The sequence below is a fragment of the Lytechinus variegatus genome, chromosome 8, assembly GCF_018143015.1.
Source record: "Lytechinus variegatus isolate NC3 chromosome 8, Lvar_3.0, whole genome shotgun sequence".
In the NCBI taxonomy this organism is placed as follows: domain Eukaryota; kingdom Metazoa; phylum Echinodermata; class Echinoidea; order Temnopleuroida; family Toxopneustidae; genus Lytechinus; species Lytechinus variegatus.
In genome coordinates this window covers 21,052,355-21,074,441 of record NC_054747.1, presented here as the reverse complement: position 1 = coordinate 21,074,441, position 22,087 = coordinate 21,052,355, and the positions used below count along the sequence as shown (strand labels likewise).

Genomic DNA, 22,087 nt, shown 5'->3' with positions numbered 1-22,087 from the left:
ACTTCGCGTCGTCGTCGAAGCCACCGCAGCTCGCTGATCGCTCTTAGACGACTATATTCATCGGACCAACGATAGTCATTGACGATGTCGAAGGGGTCCTTATTCTGAACAATATAAATTATAACCAGATTAGATATACTACGGTCCAGTGTATGTATTCATCCAAGTATAAACCCTCTTTTGATGAAACTTAATTGGTGGAATTAATAACCAAAAATATTGTCACGTTTGGATGCCAAATTATTAGGCCTTGATTAAATATAAATAAATCACTCTCATTAGGTACATATTGCAACATATTCAGTATAGGTTAATTCATGCTGATGTTAACTGCTGAATACAGTTTGATGTTATGTTGATATGCATGTGATTCATGATTTAATTCTGATTATTCAATTTCTTTAATTATATGTACATTTATAGAGCTGGTCGCTCTGAATTAAATTTATGTTACATATAGATATTGAATGATTGTGTGATTATTGCAAGTGGTAACTACTTTCATTTCAAACAGAACCAAATCTATTACCAGACTGGGAATTTCAGTCCCAAGATCTGACACTGATTGATATTTTAACATTGGTTACGATTCAATTTAATAGGTTTCTCATTTGATCATAATCTTCGAATAGCTTACTTGATAAACAGGGTACACTTTTACAAGGCTTTGTTTGAAATGCAATGATGTCGTTACAGTCACTCTATTAATATCGACAAACCAGGGTCTGGTAAGGTAAGAATATAAATGAAAGTAGATCTTCAAATATACACAAGAGGGGATGGCGATTAAGGTAAAAGTATATTGGGTTTCGGAATGAAAAGGGGGTGATTTCGACGAAATCAGAGAAAAGAGAGTGACGAACAAGATAAGAGAAGGTAAGGTAAAAAAAAAACAGAGATAAAAGAGAGCGACGAACATAACAGTAGAAGGCAGGGTGACAAAACCAGAGAAAAGAGAGTGACGAACAAGACAGTAGAAGGTAGGGTGACGAAACCAGAGAAAAGAGAGTGACGATCAAGACAGTAGAAGGTAGGGTGACGAAACCAGAGAAATGAGAGTGACGAACAAGACAGTAGAAGGTAGGGTGACAAAACCAGAGAAATGAGAGTGACGAACAAGATAGTAGAAGGTAGGGTGACAAAACCAGAGAAAAGAGAGTGACGAACAAGACAGTAGAAGGTAGGGTGACGAAACCAGAGAAATTAGAGTGACGAACAAGATAGTAAAAGGTAGGGTGACGAAACCAGAGAAAAGAGAGTGACGAACAAGATAGTAAAAGGTAGGGTAACGAAACCAGAGAAAAGAGAGTGACGAACAAGACAGTAGAAGGTAGGGTGACGAAACCAGAGAAAAGAGATTGAAGAACAAGACAGTAGAAGGTAGGGTGACAAAACCAGAGAAAAGAGAGTGACGAACAAGACAGTAGAAGGTAGGGTGACGAAACCAGAGAAAAGAGAGTGACGAACAAGACAGTAGAAGGTAGGGTGACGAAACCAGAGAAAAGAGAGTGACGAACAAGACAGTAGAAGGTAGGGTGACGAAACCAGAGAAAAGAGAGTGAAGAACAAGACAGTAGAAGGTAGGGTGACGAAACCAGAGAAACAAGGGTGACGAACAAGACGGTAGAAAAGGGTAGGGTGACGAAACCAGAGAAAAGAGAGTGAAGAACAAGACAGCAGAAGGTAGGGTGACGAAACCAGAGAAAAGAGAGTGACGAACAAGACAGTAGAAGGTAGGGTGACGAAACCAGAGAAATGAGAGTGACGAACAAGACAGTAGAAGGTAGGGTGACGAAACCAGAGAAATGAGAGTGACGAACAAGATAGTAGAAGGTAGGGTGACAAAACCAGAGAAAAGAGAGTGACGAACAAGACAGTAGAAGGTAGGGTGACGAAACCAGAGAAAAGAGAGTGACGAACAAGATAGTAAAAGGTAGGGTGACGAAACCAGAGAAAAGAGAGTGACGAACAAGATAGTAAAAGGTAGGGTAACGAAACCAGAGAAAAAAGAGTGACGAACATAACAGTAGAAGGTAGGGGGCAAACCAGAGTACGAGAGTGACAAAGACAATAGTACAAGATAGGGCGACGAAATCAGATGAAAAAGATGGTAAATTGGTGAAGCCAAGTGAGTGACGACCGAGACAGCGGGCAGTAAGCTGATGAAATGAGAGAGTAACGACAGTAAGGTCTGGTGACGTCATAAGGAAAGAGAGGGTAACAAACAAGATAACAAAAGGTGGGATGACTACACTATCTCTTTAGGATCAAAATTGCAGTTCAAATTTGAATTAAATTTATGTTACATATAGATATTGAATGATTGTGTGATTATTGCAAGTGGTAACTACTTTCATTTCAAACAGAACCAAATCTATTACCAGACTGGGAATTTCAGTCCCAAGATCTGACACTGATTGATATTTTAACATTGGTTACGATTCAATTTAATAGGTTTCTCATTTGATCATAATCTTCGAATAGCTTACTTGATAAACAGGGTACACTTTTACAAGGCTTTGTTTGAAATGCAATGATTTCGTTACAGTCACTCTATTAATATCGACAAACCAGGGTCTGGTAAGGTAAGAATATAAATGAAAGTAGATCTTAACATATACACAAAGAAGGGAAGGCGAATAAGGTAAAAGTATATTGGGTTTTGGAATGAAAAGGGGGTGATTTCGACGAAATCAGAGAAAAGAGAGTGACGAACAAGATAAGAGAAGGTAAGGTAAAAAAAAAACAGAGATAAAAGAGAGCGACGAACATAACAGTAGAAGGCAGGGTAACGAAAACAGAGAAATGAGAGTGACAAACAAGACAGTAACAGATAGCGTGACGAAACAATAGAAACAAGGGTGACGAACAAGACAGTAGAAAAGCGTAGGGTGACAAAACCAGAGAAAAAAGAGTTACGAACAAGACAGAGAAAGTAGTGTGACGAAACCAGAGAAAGGAGAGTGACGAACAAGACAGTAGAAAGTAGGGTGACGAAACCAGAGAAAAGAGAGTGAAGAACAAGACAGTAGAAGGTAGGGTGACGAAACCTGAGAAATGAGAGTGACGAACAATAGGGGTAGAACGTAGGGTGACGAAACCAGAGAAAAGAGAGTGACGAACAAGACAGTAGAAGGTAGGGTAACGAAACCAGAGAAAAGAGAGTGACGAACAAGACAGCAGAAGGTAGGGTGACGAAACCAGAGAAATGAGAGTGACGAACAATAGGAGTAGAAGGTAGGGTGACGAAACCAGAGAAAAGAGACTGACGAACAAGACAGTAGAAGGTAGGGTAACGAAACCAGAGAAAAAAGAGTGACGAACAAGACAGTAGAAGGTAGGGTGACGAAACCAGAGAAAAGAGAGTGACGAACAAGACAGTAGAAGGTAGGGTGACGAAACCAGAGAAAAGAGAGTGACGAACAAGACAGTAGAAGGTAGGATGACGAAACCAGAGAAATGAGAGTGACGAACAACATAGTAGAAGGTAGGGTGACGAAACCAGAGAAAAGAGAGTGACGAACAATACGGTAGAAGGTAGGGTGACGAAACCAGAGAAAAGAGACTGATGAACAAGACAGTAGAAGGTAGGGTAACGAAACCAGAGAAAAGAGAGTGACGAACAAGACAGTAGAAGGTAGGGTGACGAAACCAGAGAAAAGAGAGTGACGAACAAGACAGTAGAAGGTAGGGTGACGAAACCAGAGAAAAGATAGTGACGAACAAGACAGTAGAAGGTAGGGTGACGAAACCAGAGAAAAGAGAGTGACGAACAAGACAGTAGAAGGTAGGGTGACGAAACCAGAGAAAAGAGAGTGACGAACAAGACAGTAGAAGGTAGGGTGACGAAACCAGAGAAAAGAGAGTGAAGAACAAGACAGTAGAAGGTAGGGTGACAAAACCAGAGAAATGAGAGTGACGAACAAGATAGCAGAAGGTAGGGTGACGAAACCAGAGAAATGAGAGTGACGAACAATAGGGGTAGAACGTAGGGTGACGAAACCAGAGAAAAGAGAGTGACGAACAAGACAGTAGAAGGTAGGGTAACGAAACCAGAGAAAAGAGAGTGACGAACAAGACAGTAGAAGGTAGGGTGACGAAACCAGAGAAAAGAGAGTGACGAACAAGACAGTAGAAGGTAGGGTGACGAAACCAGAGAAACAAGGGTGACGAACAAGACGGTAGAAAAGGGTAGGGTGACGAAACCAGAGAAAAGAGAGTGAAGAACAAGACAGCAGAAGGTAGGGTGACGAAACCAGAGAAAAGAGAGTGACGAACAAGACAGTAGAAGGTAGGGTGACGAAACCAGAGAAATGAGAGTGACGAACAAGACAGTAGAAGGTAGGGTGACGAAACCAGAGAAATGAGAGTGACGAACAAGATAGTAGAAGGTAGGGTGACAAAACCAGAGAAAAGAGAGTGACGAACAAGACAGTAGAAGGTAGGGTGACGAAACCAGAGAAAAGAGAGTGACGAACAAGATAGTAGAAGGTAGGGTGACGAAACCAGAGAAAAGAGAGTGACGAACAAGATAGTAAAAGGTAGGGTGACGAAACCAGAGAAAAGAGAGTGACGAACAAGACAGTAGAAGGTAGGGTGACGAAACCAGAGAAAAGAGATTGAAGAACAAGACAGTAGAAGGTAGGGTGACAAAACCAGAGAAAAGAGAGTGACGAACAAGACAGTAGAAGGTAGGGTGACGAAACCAGAGAAAAGAGAGTGACGAACAAGACAGTAGAAGGTAGGGTGACGAAACCAGAGAAAAGAGAGTGACGAACAAGACAGTAGAAGGTAGGGTGACGAAACCAGAGAAAAGAGAGTGAAGAACAAGACAGTAGAAGGTAGGGTGACGAAACCAGAGAAACAAGGGTGACGAACAAGACGGTAGAAAAGGGTAGGGTGACGAAACCAGAGAAAAGAGAGTGAAGAACAAGACAGCAGAAGGTAGGGTGACGAAACCAGAGAAAAGAGAGTGACGAACAAGACAGTAGAAGGTAGGGTGACGAAACGAGAGAAATGAGAGTGACGAACAAGACAGTAGAAGGTAGGGTGACGAAACCAGAGAAATGAGAGTGACGAACAAGATAGTAGAAGGTAGGGTGACAAAACCAGAGAAAAGAGAGTGACGAACAAGACAGTAGAAGGTAGGGTGACGAAACCAGAGAAAAGAGAGTGACGAACAAGATAGTAGAAGGTAGGGTGACGAAACCAGAGAAAAGACAGTGACGAAAAAGACAGTAGAAGGTAAGGTAACAAAACCAGAGAAAAAAGAGTGACGAACATAACAGTAGAAGGTAGGGGGCAAACCAGAGTAAGAGAGTGACAAAGACAATAGTACAAGATAGGGCGACGAAATCAGATGAAAAAGATGGTAAATTGGTGAAGCCAAGAGAGTGACGACCGAGACAGCGGGCAGTAAGCTGATGAAATGAGAGAGTAAAGACAGTAAGGTCTGGTGACGTCATAAGGAAAAAGAGGGTAACAAACAAGATAACAAAAGGTGGGATGACTAAACTTTCTCTTTAGGATCAAAATTGCGGTTCAAACAGATAAGGACTACAAGGAATAAAAATCAATACTTACTACTTGAATCAGTCAGAGACAAAAGTATACCGATTTTCTTAAATGTGAAGAATAAGAAAAAATACGAATAAAGCCCAGACAATTTTTTGATATTCAAATTCAGTTTTATTATACAAATATGAATATCGTCACAAAAGGTCTTGATATTCACAATCATCAGTATATTGAACAAATATGACCCAACATTACAAGATAATAGCGGATATGAATATGACATTATATGAATATTGTCATGAATGAAATTCAAAATGAAAAGTAAATATTGACGGCTACACAAATCCATCTCATCCCTAAAAAGACAATATGCTATATTACTCTCAAAATTAAAAAATAATAACAAATAATAACAAATGTAAGAAATACATGTATCACTCTATCAGGTAATACCCGTGAAAGTGTGAAATGACACATATTTAGCCAGATTACCAGTCAATGCTAACCTAATCCATAAGAATCATCTGCATCATGATATGCAAATACAAAACCAATATAATATCACAGTAACTAATGGAATACAGCGCAACTATTTGTATTTATAACTCTATATTTATCATTCTTTTAAGCAATATGACTTCCTATATATTCATACCTTGGTCAGTTCAGTCCACTACTGTCGGTTTTACGCTTTCGACGATCTTCAGGGAGACTGATGGTTTGACGACTTGGTTATGTCTACGTGCTGCGATGGGTCGTCACACCTGATTGGTTTTCTGGGGGGGGGGGGGTCTTGTCCGGTGTCTGTGGCGGCACTTTGACTTCCTATATATGTACGTATATTCGAATTCGTATAACAATTGCATATGTTTCCATTGGAACTCAATGACACTGTAGGATATCATTGTCATCGGTAAAAATAGTGCTTCCTTGTTGGTTTTGGTTCAGTCTTCATTAGTTCATGTTTGAAAAAAAATCACTGTAGCTTTCAAACAACAACATCCAAAAATAGCTCTCGACTAATAATGTTAGGAATGCGAGTTCCACGCATTCTCCCTCCAGAAGATGTAATTCTCGCCCTAAAAATACTGGGATAGTTGCACTCAGAGAGGAGAGCGACAAAGGACCTAGTAGCTCTTTTACTAAAAGCATGTTTTTTTTACTTGAAAAAACATTTTTGTTTAATGGTATTTATCAAATGGAAGGAACGTGTCGCAACAAACTTTATCTTTGACATAATTAATCGATTGTATCTCTCCATGGCGCATCTTGGCCCTTTTTTCCTCCATTCGCGGTCGACGATGACGGGGCACCTGGTTCCTGACGGCGACATATGGCATCGATGATGAGGACAATGACAAGGAGACCGAGGATGCCGACGACCACGGATAGGCCGATAACCGTAGACAGAGGGAACATGTTTTCAGGTGGATGTGATGGTGACGGTGGTCGTTGTGTTGATCTGGTTGGCGGTGGTGGTCTTTCACGGGGTTCGAAGTTGCCACACCTTGGGAAGTTATCTGGTAATGGCGGTAGGTCAGCTTGGTCGCCAGCACGAACAACAATAGCCATACCAGTCTGCGGATTTTTGAACGATAAAATGATTTTCTTCTCGCTTTAATTTGGTAAAGTATATGTTAAAAACCCCAGAAAACAATATATATCGTGATGGAAATAATTGTTAATGGTCTCAGCAGAGTTTTCTAATTCACTAAAGGCGATCTTACAAAAGACAACGTTCGAAGGTGTAATAATCTAATTGCAAATGGTTTAAGTTTGAAGCGAAATAAGCCTCGTGTATAATAGACTGTTTTAATGTAATAACTTTATTTTTACCGGGGGTCATCGAAACATCCCTTTATCCTAGCACCCTTCCTCTATAACACGACCCTTTGTTTTATTTTACAGACCTTCCTCTTTGCAAACTTATTTATTTATCATATTAAAAAAGATTTCTCTTTTACTTTTTCCTTGAGCCTGTTTTCAGCTAAAAAAATCGACGTTCCTCATTAATCGGATCTATATTCGACAGGCACCATTTTCCTTGATGAGTGTCGTATCGCCTCAATCATTCTCTAAAAGCAGAAACCTTATTGAAATTATGTAACACCTGTGTTTGGGTTATATTTGAGCTACATGTATGTTCAATATTTCATTTACTACCACTGAGCTGTGCTATTAAATGGCATATCTTTTTATCGGAAATTAATGAAAAACTGAAACCACTTTCGTCTTAAAGGATAAAATACTAAAGAAAGGAGGCGCGATAGCTCAGTCGGTAGAGCGGGGGATTCGTATTCCGGTGACCCGGGTTCGATTCCCACTTGGTGCGCTAGTGTCCGTTGTAAGGCATTAATCCTCAGTACCAGGTCCTTCGGAGGGGACCTTAAGCCGTCGGTCCTCTGGTTGCTTGCTTACAAGCATTCATGCTTTCTTAGCAATCAGGTAAAAAAAAAAATCACCAAAGGATAAAGCACTAAGTCCATGTATGATGTATGCGGGTGTGTATGTTGATGATTGTGTGTGATCGAGTATTTACAGACGTTTATCAATCAGATATCATATCTGGGACCAACCTTTAACATCACCATCCGAAAGACGTGACCAGGGCTCGAACCTTGAGCCTCTGCGTTAATTTGTAACTTCCCCATACATCTCGGATCGGCGCACGTCACGACGCCCACTTATAATATTTTCGTAATAGGCCTATAATATTCGAAATAGATGGCGATTTTTAAAAACTATTGCTTTTATTATCATTGTTATTAATATTGTAGTTGTTGTTATTGTTGTTATTATATTATCAGTAGTAGTAGTAGTAGTAGTAGCAGTAGTATTGTTGTTATCACTATTATAACCATGAAAATTTTAAGGGAATACATTGAAGGAAAGACTTACCAGGAGATGGAATACGTTGTGACAATGGAAAAGCCACCAGCCAGGATTATCAGCAATAAACTGGATGACAGTATAACCAGCATTGGTCGTAATGACAGTATCCTTCTCAGGTGGGTTGTCGAAGTTTCTCTTAATTGTCCCATCTAGTGGTAAAATGATGCTTGTTAATCAATTTGAACGTAAACGGAACATACCAGGTAAATAAAATAATAATAGTGATAATATGAACCATTTATATTGCGCAGCTATTCTCTACTGCGCTTAACGTTTGGTATCATAAATATTATTACCCCAGCTGTAGCAGAGACTCCATATAGGCGCCCGAGCATTCGAGGTATTTCTTCCTACCGGGTATCCTTCACCTCACCTGGGTTGAGTGCAGTACAATGTGGGTAAATTTATTGCTGAAGGAAATCACACCATGGTTGGGAATCGAACCCACGTCCATCAGATTGAAAGACGAGAGTCGTAATCATTCGCATAAAAAATGCGAAAATTAATTTATTCACCAACCAAAGACATGATATTTCACGGGTCATGGTTTTATGGATGCGTATGGATGTGTAGATGTTCCAAGTTTTATATTTCAATCAGCTGACCGTTGGCTAGATACTAGTTCTGAACCGTTAGTGGCCTTGCAGGAATTTATCTATTAAAGATTTCTATCATCAAATAATATCCTAATACTTTAAAGATAAATCCCAGTGTTGGTAACGATCTCAAAATGACTTTTGACAGAATCTAATATAATGACCACCCAAGTGTCTGTTTGTATGAATAAAAAATATGTGCCAAAGGATTCTGGAAGAAATTGTGTAATTGCTGAGAAATAAGCAAAATAAGCGCAGATTCTGTCACTTCCGTCGGGTCCTTATTCCAGCAATATTAATACATTGTCCCACGTGTTCCTATCTGTGTTGGTGATCTTCAGTGTGAACATTTTTCAGCGTAGATTTCAAGATTTCACAAAGTTCAGTTTATGTAACTGTACCATATCTAGATCCTCGATGATATTCTGACAAGTAAGCCTGGTTTTACAGACTTTCTCATGAAATCAGTGTTTACTGCAACTACTGGCATTTCTCTTTAATGTAATATAGTATGTTTATTCTTATTCCTTGATTTTTCCAGCCGCTATGTATTTGTAACTAGTCTTTCATATCATATTACCATCATCAAGTTTAATTTTCTTTCTTATGTTTCGAATCATCCACGTCTCATTTTCGTTATATCATAGTTTGAAACAAAAAAAAATAACAATGGGTGAATCCACTTTATGATTAAAAAAACTGTCGATGTTGGAGCATTTTCAAATGTGTTTGATATCTTTGAAGAAAAAAATAATGTTGATCTGAAACCTGAAAGGAATCAAAAATATTAAATGTTTCTAGTATCACGTTTTCTTAGTCGCCTGTACATGTTTTTTGCGGGCATCAGGCAGGTAATGGAATGCACAAGTAGAATCGATTTGTCGTTAGAATTTTTGCTGAGCTGTAATTTCATGAAATTATAATCTTCAGCCGAGAAATAAAATGACCATTTTGAAAAGTAATCACAAATTCCCAATTATACTTTTAAAATGTCTGCTGGAATTTGATGGGGTTTTTTTCTGGATTTATATTGTATCCATATAAATAGTTTTAACTGACAAAGCACACTTCGAATATAGGGAATTTTTAGTAAGGCCATAGTAACGTTAAATAATATCTTAACGGCAATTATATAATTAGAAAGTCTTTAATATCAAGATCAATTTTCACATTATCATAGAACTAGATCTGATACACCTATCTGTATGAAATCATGATAACCTAACTGGAAACCAAACATTATGATGACTACTAACACAGAAAAGCACATGTGGGTCAGTGTATGAATACATAGAAATGCAAGGATAATATGAACCAGAAAATAGCATGAATGCTAGTCAAGTCTGGGGGTGTTTCATAAAGCTGTTCGTAAGATACAAATGACTTTACGCACGATTGGAACATGTTCTTAGGTCATAACTCAATTACATAGGAGTATCACATAGCACAAGAAGGGATCACCAGTCGTGCGTAAAGTCATTCGTATCTTACGAGCAGCTTTATGAAACACCCACCTGGCCCCTTCTAGTCTAGATAGATAGAAACGTGTTTTTAAGAATTAAAAATCGTGAGTTTACTAATATACTCTAGTATTAATATAGCTTAGAAAAATACCCGACATTCATTGGAATTCGGTGCTTATTTTTGTAATTTCCCAGCAATTACACATTCTCTTCCAGAGCCATTCAGTACTCTCTTTTTTATAATTCAAACACCTGCATGACCTGGTGGGTGTTTCATAAAGCTGTTCGTAAGATAAGAACGACTTTAAGAACGACTGGTGATCCTTTCTTGTGGTAAATGGTATACACAAAAACGTTAATTGGCGAGGGTTTTGCGAGTAAGAAAGCATCACCAGTCGTTCTTGAAGTTACTCTTAACTTACGAACAGCTTTATGAAACGGCCCCCTGGGTGGTCATTTTATTGGATTCTGTTTGAGCTCATTTTGAGATCGTTACCACAACTGGCGTTTGTCTTTACCGTAATTTGTCATAAACCTATTCAAATACTTACTACGATCCATCTTGATTACTTCCTCGATGCTCAGGTGATCTCCACCAAAACCCTGAGCAAGTACCCTGAACGAATAACCGTGAAGATGAAAAGGGTGGAGAACTAAAAACCGCTTACCCTCGTCAACTAACACAATCTCAACCGTCTGCAGTGGACATGAAGAGTAAAAAGAAATATTGTACAAAAATGGCGACAAGATAGTTAAATGACAAATGTGGTGACTTGTTTTACCTGATTGCTAAGGAAGCCTAAAATGCTTTTAATCAAGCAACCGGAGAACTAGTAGCTTTAAGTCCTCTCCGAGGGACTTTGTAATAAAGACAAATGCCTCACCAAAGGGCACCATTAGCAATAGTGGTGGTGGTAGTCGTAGTACTGTAGTAGTAGTAGTGATAGTAGTGGTAGTACTAGTAGTAGCAGCAGCAGTAATAGAGTAGTAGAAGTACAAGGAGTAACAGTAGTAGTAGTAGTAGTAGTAGAAGTAGTAGTAGACGTAGTAGTACCAGCAGCATTAATAGTAGTAGTAGTAGTAGTAGTAGTAGTAGTAGTAGTAGTAGTAGTAGTAGTAGTAGTAGTAGTAGTAGTAGTAGTAGTAGTAGTAGTAGTAGTAGTGATAGTAATATAATAGTGGTAGTACGAGTAATAGCAGCAGCAGTAGTAGAGTAGTAGAAGTACAAGGAGTAACAGTAGTGTAGTAGTAGTAGTAGTAGTAGTAGTAGTAGCAGCAGCAGCAGTAACAGTAGTAGTAGTAGTAGTAGTAGTAGTAGTAGTAGTAGTAGTAGCAGCAGTAGCAGCAGTAGTAGTAGTAGTAGTAGTAGTAGTAGTAGTAGTAGTAGTAGTAGTAGTAGTAGTAGTGGCAGTAATAAAAGTAATAGTATACATTCTTGTTATTATCATTTGTGTTGTTGTTGTTGTTGTTGTTGCTGCTGCTGCTTTTGTTATCATTATATCCATCATCATCGTCGTCATAACTGCCGTCGTCTCAGGAAATCGTCATAATATAAACCCATGCTAACCTGATTAATTTTCACTTGAAGAACTTGGGTACAGTGACAGAACTCGGTCTTGCATCTCTCATTCATCTCCTCATCTTCAAAAAGGCAGATATCATCGCCGTCGGTCTCGTCATGGTATTCAGAAAGAAGCGAGTAACTTGGCAGTTTGAACGAACGATCGTTGAGCATTGGGCTGTAAACATCGTCCCAGTAACGTTCATCAGAAAACTATAGGGAAAATTCAGACGTCCAATTACTGACTGAGATTATTAGGATAATAGGGCGTCTTTGCTCCCAGTGTCTGCAATGACCAGGGCCCCGTCTTACAAAGTGTTACGATTGTATGGAAATCCATCAATACCATCTTTTTTCTACAGGAAATCTTCTTAATCAACAAAGAAAATCACACTGAATCTTCAGGAAATGATGAATGTATGAATACACATCATAACTAGACAATAGTTTTAACAAATATGCATTTTAGATGTTGCTGGCCGTCCATGGTTGTGGTTGTTCCGATCAATCGTAATTCTTTGTAAGATAGGGCCCTGAGGTGAATACGGGGTTTTCACTGAGCGCGAGATTAATGTATTGTCATACGACAGAGAGTGTTTATCAAGACCTACTATCTGTCGAAAGTTGGAGAATTGACATTTCGTCCAAAGTTTTGATTGGAGAAGAAATGGTTGCGAAGCTAGGGGAACTTCTACTCGGCTGGAGATGAGAAGGGTGGCAAAACTGGAGAGGGGTGACGAAGCTGAAAAGAAGAGCGATAAAGGTCGTGACGAGAAAAGAAGACGGCGAAGCAGCAGAAGAGGGTGTCAAAGGTCCCAAAGAGGAGGGAAGGATGACGAACGGGAACAGAAGGGTGGCGATGCCGCAGAGGATAAGGGTGGTGGAGCCGCAGTGAAAAGTGTGGCGGAGTATACTGTGATAAGGGTGGTGGAGCCGCAGTGAAAAGTGTGGCGTAATATACAAGGTCAACGATTGCAAAGTTAAAAGTAAAAAGGATGTATATGTAATTAAAAAAAAGAGAGAGATGGATGAAGAACAGAAATAGATGGCATGAGTGGAGTGGGAGGGATAGCAAACAAATGGAGCGTAAATGGTATCTTTACCGGAAAGAAGAGAGAGAAACAACTAAATGACATCATGGAAATACAGCCCTTAAAAAGGGAATGACGAAAAATATGAATGAGAGCTTGCAAGAACAGACAGATAACAAATACGAAAGATTGTTAAGAAAAGAAAATGTTCCAATGATTACGATAAAAATAATCGCATCTCAACCGAAGTGCAATAGTTTATTATAATGATATTGATTATTATAGTTGCATCTATAGTCAAAGTATCTGAGCACATGCATAACAATCAAAGTGAATAAATGGTTTTTAAAAAATTAGTATTCTTTAGTCAAATTAAAGGATGAGTAAGTGGGAAACCTCTGAATAAATTTCACTAACCCAAGCACCTGTACTGATTTGACTTTACTTACTTCATTAAAGTCTCTTTTCATGTAGAAAGTTCGTTTATTCTCTTGCGGTAAGGTTGCATTTTCTAAATAAAATAAAAGTGATGCGTGATAGGACATGACACTCAGCTAAAACGGAAAGACGAAGGCTACATTACATTTTTGTTCATGTTTGGCATGGATTAAAAAGCTAGACCATCAATTGTTATGTGTGACTTAATCAAAGGATAGCTCAGAGGTCCATATGTACAATAAGCGTCAGGGAAATCTTATTCACCAACAATTTGCAAGTACAAAAACTGCTTTGAATTCTTTTGTGATAGTTTGTATCGAATAATTGGCATAAGTTACCACGAAGCATCAGATCCAGTCCAACATTGACAAAATTAAAATTTATTTGAGAGATTACAAAATATCTTAAAACTGAATCTTGATAAACCGTGTGTGTGTGTGTGTGTATCTGGATGCATCAGGGATGTTCGTGTGGGTGCGGGTGTGTGTGTGTGGGTGAGTAGATTTCTTTATGTACTTTTCCTATTTACTCTCTAGATTGCAACTATTTTTTCATCAGTATTCTTGTTTCAATATCTAACATTTAACAAAAGGGGCCCCTTTCACAAGCTCTGCTTCTTTGGGGTCCTAATCCTATCATGTCATGGTTTTTTTTTTGTCAAACTGTGAAAATATGTCTCTTGTTTGAACTCCTGACAAACGATATATTTGCAATATTTGTCAGCTCCGAAACTTGGGACGAAAATGCTTTCGACCTCCCACCGGTTCTTGTCAGACTTGGTTGTTGGGCATTTTTAAAACATTTACTGCTTTCATGAATCTATCGTAACAGAAAAACGAGAAACCCATGTAAAGAAAGATTTTTGTTTCCACGACATAGGGGTCCCCTTACCGATGGCAACCAATTCATTGACAGTAAGGACGTCTGCAGAAGCAGGACTGTTGAATTTCTGGTAGATAATGCCTTCTGGGGTTGGAGAGGGGCTCGATGAAGGGTTCTCCTTGCGAGCGCCGCTGTACCTAATGATTGCCAGACCATGATTTACGACTGGTCCTCCGTACAATTCTTGAAACTTCATCCAGTAATTAAATCCATTCCTCTGTGAGGCATTGAGGACGACATCGTATCTTTTTTGAAAAGGTTCGATAAAACAAATCAATTGAAGAAATAATTGAAGAGAGTTAACGATGAAATATAGGAGTTGCAACTTTTTGATTCCGCGAGATCTGCTTAGATTGAATCGAATACGTTTGAATATTTAACTACTCTTATTCTAATCATCATGTTTTTCTTAAACAAATCTCCCGAAGGACCCCTGTCATAAACAGCATGCCTCCTGAAGAAAGGAGGGAAATTGGCCTCGTCCGGAGGAAGGGTCGGAATAGTGCCCCTCGGAACAAGGTCCTGACAAGCTCCGGTCGGGAGCTTACCACGACCTCGTCCTCTGATTAAGACACTCATTTCTTATGCACAAATATCAAGCTACCACAAATACTCAGAATGTTCAAATTTTCAGGTTCTTAAAGCAGAGGATATCCAAAAATTTGACCTCGCACTTCTGGCTCGCATTTCGACCTTATAACTTATCTTGTTTGTAAGAATAAACCCTAGATGTATTTAAAGGTAAATGCTAGTTTTGGTAACGATATCAAAATGAGTTCGTACAGAATCCAATGAAATGACCACCAAAGTGTCTGTTTCTATAAATAAAAAGCATGTGCCAAAGGATTCTGGAAGAAATTGTGTAATTGCTGAGAAATCAGCAAATAAGCACAGGATTCGGGTAGAGCGTCGGGCCCGACACTCTAAGCAATAATTATACATTGTCCCACGTGCGCTTATCTGTGTTGGGGATCTTCGGTGTGAACATTTTTCAGCGTAGATTTCAAGATTTCACAAAGTTCAGTTAATGTAACTGTACCAGATCTAGATCCTCGATGATATACTGTCAATTATGCCTTGTTTTACAGACTTTCTCATGAAATCAGTGTTTACTGCAACTACTGGAATTTCTCTTTAAGATGTCAGACTTTAGTGGGGACTACCCTCTATTTTTTGTCATCAACTTTTACCGACCCATTGGGAAAAACATGGATGAAAATATTTCTTCATTCCTTCGTACTTTTTTTTTCAATGAAGCAATAATATCATTGTTAAAATGGTTGAATTTACTCGTTCTATTAAATGAATAGTAGAAACGTCAATGTCATATCTTCCTTCTCCCTTGTAAAAAAACAGTTTTGCTCCCATGTTGTAACAATGACTAACCTTTCTCCTTCATAAATGACTAGGGCGTCGACCTCTTGTGGTTGTACATATGCCCCATCGCTGGCAATAATTGTTAGGGTATGGTTTTCTACGGACACCGTGAAGGCTTCACTACTGCTTGCCGTACTTATCAACCGGAAGCGATACCTCTTGCCCTGGATCAGAACGAAAGGTCAAAGTTCAGTGTTTTAAGAACGAGCCATTAGAACTAAACATCACCAGATTTTTCTTAGTAAAATTGTATGTATTATAATTATGTGGAGCGTTGAATGAAACTGCTGCCTTCGAAACAGAGAATTATTGGTTCGAATCTAAGCCATGCGTAAGTTCCTTCCACAAGAAATCGATCAACATTTTGCTTCACTCAAACCAGGTGTGGTAAATTGGTACCTGGCAGAGGTATATTCCTTGAAATGCCACCGCGCTGTGAAAGGCTGCGAGGCTTAAGTGGCCATGGTAACAATATCTAGGTCCTTTGGAAGCGCATAGGGAAATTATGATATAATGCAATATTCGCTATACAAGAGCTGCGTTATCTTTATAATAAAGCAAATAAACGGTATAACGTCCATTTCTTTATTCATTTATTCATATATGAATGAATATATTTATGCATTCATATTTCGTCCGGGAAGTCGATAAAGAAAATTTGTTCAGGTCTTGTAGTTTTTTTAGGGGGCATTTATGTCCTTACACTTAGATGTATAGTGTATATCATTGTATTATTTGTTTACTTTTATGTTTCCTATATTTAATTATTTTCCATACATCTATAGATAACCAGCTACAATGCCGTCAGGTGATAGGATATTTATAAAATTATACACGGCGTATCAAAAAAAACGGGACAGATTTGAAAAGTCTATAAAATTTTTGTTTCAAATTATGATGTCTATATTTTGGTGTTAATAGGTGCTCTAAGGTCTTATCTTTCAAATGCTATTAAAACAAATTTGTTTCGTTCATGCTTGAGCGAACACGGAATATTTTTGTCAGGGGTTACAAAGGAGGCTTGCGCCAAAATGGCATAAAATAATAAATATGATGATCGGACTTCTTGATAATTAGCAGACTTCCTCTTATCCTTTTCATTATCTTTGCCATAATTTTCAAATCATGGGGTCAAAATTCATTTTCAGATCTATTTATTTACTTAAATTGTTCTGTTGTTGTTTCTTTTTAATATGCTCTCTGTTAGCTTTGAATATTCCTTCTTCAAGCTAAAACAATTTTCAACCGAAGTATGGGAGAGCGTGGATTTTTTTTTCAAATCCTTTCATTGTGTGCTACAAAGGTTTTTGAACAGTGCAGCACAGATGGGCGGGGGCTCGGGATGCCCCCCCCCCTCAATTAAAAAAAATGAAGACAAAAAAAGTGGGCAGGAAATAAAAGGAAAGATAGAAAGTAAAATATGATATGATTTTCTGAATATTATGTCAAAATCTATCACAAAGTTTGATATTATGATAAAAAAGTAGGAATATTTGCATGCTCACTTTGCTCGCTCACAACTTTTTAATACATTTTACCCGATCTGCCATATCTAGCTCCTTCAAAATTGACGCAATACACCATTGTCATTGAAAGACATGAATCCCTTCCTGTGTTTCCTGTCAAGCAATTTAACATGATCAAAGAATCAATGACCCCTTGAAAAATAGATTCATGTCTTTTAAAGGTACATAACATAATTTTTTTCATATAATAAAAGGATTTGAATAATCACAAGTTTTTCCAATTAATAATGCAAATCTTCTTGCTTGGGTTGACAAAAAATCTTTTTTTCTCAGTTACTTATGAAGGGAAATTAAAAGGTAAGAGAAGTTTCAATGAAAAAAACAATATAATTCAAGTAAATAAATAAATTTGTAAATAAAATTTGACAGCATAATTCGAAAATTGTGGCACAAATAATCAAAAGGTCCAGAGGAACTCTCCTGATTAGCAAGAAGTCAGATCAACATATTACTTAAATTCTGCAATTCTGGCGCAAGCCTCTTTTTCAACCCCCAACAAAAACGTCCTGTGTTCGCTCAAGCATGAACAAAATTTATTTTTTTTTTAATTGCATTTTAAAGATAAGACCTTAGAGCACCTATTAGCACCAAAATATAGACATCATAATTTCAAACAAAAATTTTATAGACTTTTCAAATCTGTCCCGTTTTTATTTGATACGCACTGTATTACACTGAAACAAACAAATACTAGCATTCTATAAATTATGGGTCGATTTTTTTTTTGGTTGGATTAAAAACAAATACAGAGAAATCAACAGAGCTCAAATATCGCCGTCAAATAAATGAATATTGTCGTTGTTCATTGTACCATCATATGTTTTATTTACAAACATTTATGTATAATACCAAGGCAAGCAGATAATCATCATGACCTTAGAACTTAGAAGGAAGTGGTTGCATAGATAGTTGGGCCTACCAAATTCATGTCTCCTGAGAGAAAGAGGAGATTTTGAATGGTTACCCCGGAATTGGAATATTTATATCTTCCTAAATTGGGCAAAATTCCCTGAGCAAGATGCTGAAATCTCATCAAAATCCGATAAAAAACGAATTATTGAATTTTAAAGTTTAGCAATATTTCGTGCTTGAAAGTCTCCCTTGTATTCTAAGTTGCAGCAATGATTTTCTTACGTTTTAGATCTGTTATAGATCGAATTTTATGAATTAGGCAAAATTGGACTGAATTTATTTTCATATAATAAAAAAATATACGTATGTATAACATTATCAGCTTGCACGTTGCATATTCATGAATACATGCTTAGACTGTATCACTTAAATAATGCAAAGCTTTGAAATGTCATAAACTTATTTTTCCTTGTGTGGGTATATGAAATTGTCAGTATTTTGTTTTTGTCTGGCTTTACCTTATCTGTCAAAGTCATATTATTTCAATCCTGGAGTACCCCCTTACAAAACCGGGTCTTGTCAGAATAGTGTCCCAAAAGGATCCAGATAACTTACTTCTTCTACTTCAAAGACTTCTCTAGGAGTGGCATGTGAGGTACCGTCACTCTCTGCAGTGTACCCGACAAGTTGTGCCTTCCCATTGATAAGAATATGAGGTGGAGTGATCCATTCCCCCGCATGGTGTGACAATACGAACAACTCCACCGCAGTTTCGTGCGACCAGTCGCTTATCATGATAGTATGTTCTGAAAGGTCATAATCGTAGAGGGCACTGTGGGGGTTGTCCTGAGGTTAAAAAATCAAATAATTCATTTATGTAAAACTTTTTTGTATGAGTATGTTTGTATGACAATGTAGGCCTACAACTTAAATAAATTAAAATTCTATGCCCGCTTACCTCTATTATATTATGATGTACTTAATTTTTGACAAGGCAAAAAAGTTCTACAAAAGTGGAAGCAGAAAAGTAGAGACATTAGTTTTAGTACAGATAAAACTGAAGTTAATTTATTTTGTACCCTGAAAACGGGAATGTATGAATACATAAATACACTACACACACACACGCGCGCGCATACATTATTTTTTTATTTAGACGCGCTGTATATATCTATGTTGGCCATATTCCCCCCCCCCCCCTCCTTATTAAATCAATTGCATTTTTATTGGACTGTATTATGTTCGAAGTGTTAATAATTACAGGCTCCCTTTAAAGCAGATCTCAAGCTTGAATGAAACTACCCTGGAAAGGGGAACGAATGACTAAACCATCATCTTCATCACAAACATCAACGTCACAGCACCATCATCATCACATCAATCATCACAATTACCATCATGATAGCACCGGTAGCATCACCACCACCACCATTATCATCATCATCATTTTACCAAGCTTACCGCTTCTGGTTCCCGAACAATGAGAGGACCAAAGAGACCATTAGCCCGCTGAAAACCTGTATGAGAGTGCCACCAGTGGGTGCCCGTCCGATCGGCAATGAAGTCATAAGTGAACGAAGAAAATGGCGTAATTGGGCATTGTGTGATCAGGGTGGCGCCATCCATGTATGGTGTGTTTCGTTGGAGGAGCCCGTGCCAGTGGATCGAAACGCCTTCGGCATCGTCGAGTTCATTGTGTACTTCTACGATGATGCGATCTCCCTTGCAAACCTGGCGTATGACATACATGTAATCAAACACACGTTTGCATGTTTCTGTCTGTCTTATCTTACCAAGTGTGTAATTCGAATCAGGAGATTATTCAAGCTCTGGCTTCCTAAAACAGTACAAACTTCTATATAAGGTTACCTAATGGAAATCGTTTATGCCTTGGTCACATTTGCTCTACGGCGGCCGTACGGCGAGTTGAAAACAGCCGTTTTAACATTTTATGTACGAGCTACATGTAGGTGGTTTGCATAAAAATGAATAAAACGGCTGTTTCGACTCGCCGTACGGCCGCCGTAGAGCAAATGTGACCAAGGTATTAATAGTTAAATCGGAAACAGGTTTGATGGCCCCAAAGAAGTGTTCTTTTTATAGATAACTGGCAACTTAGACAAATTTGATTGTTGAAGTAGTAGCCTATGAGACAAACCACGGTGACCCCCAAAACTTGAAAATGAGATATAACATGTCAAAATTTACCAACAATAACGCACAAAAGTACTTAATTGTATGTTAAAAAAGTGGGTGAGAGCTTCAAAGAATAAGGAGAAAAAAGAAAGATTTTGGGTTCACTCAGTCATGAGATGGGCACAATATGCAATCTCATGTGCACACTATGCAATCTCAGTGAAGCTTCCAAGTAGTCGGGGGAAATGTTGTCAATTATTGTATCTCGTTTTTATCGCATTTTACATCTTCAAATTTTGATTATGTCAAGAAAAACAAATATTTTTAAATTTTAGGATTTCAGAAATATTTAATTATTCCATATTGTGATCCTTACCCGTAAACATTTCAACTAAAATTTATTGTCCATCATTTCCTGAACAATTTCTGTTGTAATGTCTTGTCAAGCTATTTTATATCATTGAGAACAAAAAATAATATGTAATGTGCCACCAATAATTTCCCAATTTTTTTGTTTACATGTCAGCAATTTAATGTACTATTAGGTTCGAGCTGACAGGGTACAAAATCCAAATAAGCAAACCGCCTTTTGCCTCAATATTTCACCACGATATTCTATGATTTTTTTTTATCATAGATTATTTAGTTTAGACGAGAGTTTTTTGTGTTGGAAATGATTGAATAGTATTTGGTTTTCAAATTCAATTAAGTGAATGTATATTAACATGATTTTCATCTGTTGTGACGACTAGTTCAATTCGGAAAGGAATGTCCATGGAAATTATGACATATTTTTTCCCAATTGCTTTTGTTTTTCTTATGTCACATTCATTCTGTTACAGCGACTTATGCTTTAATCATTCCTGAATGGAATAAATTTTAGAGAAAGTTCTTGCTCCCCAATGTACGAAAGTTTAAAAAAAAATGTAATGAAAATGCCTGTCAAGTAACAAGGATAAGAAAAATGTCTTTGTCGAAAATTGGTACGCCCGAAATGCAGTTTCGGCACTGACGAAAAAGTGTAAATATTTCGTTGGTCCAGAGTAGAGGACAAAGCTGCTTTTTTGGTGCATCCATTTCGATAAAGACTTCTTGGTTGGTCTTTGTCATGAATTGAAGTGTATTTGACAACATATTTTTTGTTCTTGAATCCTCCTTCAGTCGCAGAGCAAAACGTCCTATTGTCACAGTCGCACCAACAAAACCGAATGTAATATGAACGATGGATGGCCATCAAAAGACCGTAATAGCTTTGACCGATATGGATTCGGTTTCATTGGTATGACTGCGATCGTGGAGAATTGAGAAAAGGATGCAATTCAAATTCCACCCTCTCTATCTGCCCCCCCCCCCCCCCTCCCTCCTTTTTTTCTCCCACTCTCTCTATCTCTCTCTCTCTCTTTCTCTATATCTCACCTCAATTGCAGGACCAGGAAGCTGGCGATTGGCCACAACGATTGGGCGACGGAAACCATCTGCCGCCACGCACCGTTCGCGTTCACAGTCACTCTGATTGCACGGGCAGTCGAAACAAGCTCTCGACATCGTTGAATACCATTCGATGTCGAAGGTATATCGGCATGTCATCGGTTCCGACGCGACGCATTCTCGGAAGCATTCGTGATGTTCTGAAGTTGAAGAGAATTACATGAAACATAAGGAAGAAAATATAGAGTCAAGGAACTTTTATGGGCACTGTATTATCTTCTAAGAGCCTATCCAAGAGGCAACGGGAAAACAGAGTAATTATGTTAAGTGACACTAAAATGGGCAATCCTTTCGATTATTTAAAGTGATTGGTTAACATTGGTATGAC

General features: G+C 38.2%; 1 protein-coding gene across 1 annotated transcript; it reads right to left on the bottom strand.

Annotated features, from left to right (window-relative positions):
* Positions 1–6,684: 6,684 nt before the first annotated feature.
* On the bottom strand, positions 6,685–21,858 carry LOC121420754 (laccase-1-like). The gene is made up of 10 exons (XM_041615399.1): positions 21,688–21,858; positions 19,597–19,866; positions 18,751–18,981; positions 15,767–15,921; positions 14,390–14,625; positions 13,510–13,571; positions 12,036–12,242; positions 11,020–11,164; positions 8,416–8,558; positions 6,685–7,095 (listed from the first exon to the last, which is right to left on the bottom strand). The coding sequence occupies exons 1-10, from the start codon at positions 21,856–21,858 to the stop codon at positions 6,757–6,759; spliced, it is 1,959 nt and encodes a 652-aa protein (XP_041471333.1). The 3' UTR covers positions 6,685–6,756.
* Between the last annotated feature and the right edge of the window lie 229 nt (positions 21,859–22,087).

Bases quoted from the DNA above. Each gene is read 5' to 3' on its own strand.
- LOC121420754 (XM_041615399.1), bottom strand. From the start codon at position 21,858: ATGACATGCCGATATACCTTCGACATCGAATGGTATTCAACGATGTCG. The intron at 19,867-21,687 runs GTGAGATATAGA...GTCATACGCCAG, and splicing joins TTCCTGGTCCTGCAATTGAG to GTTTGCAAGGGAGATCGCAT. The intron at 13,572-14,389 runs GTAAGGGGACCC...TATTTTATTTAG, and splicing joins CAATGAATTGGTTGCCATCG to AAAATGCAACCTTACCGCAA.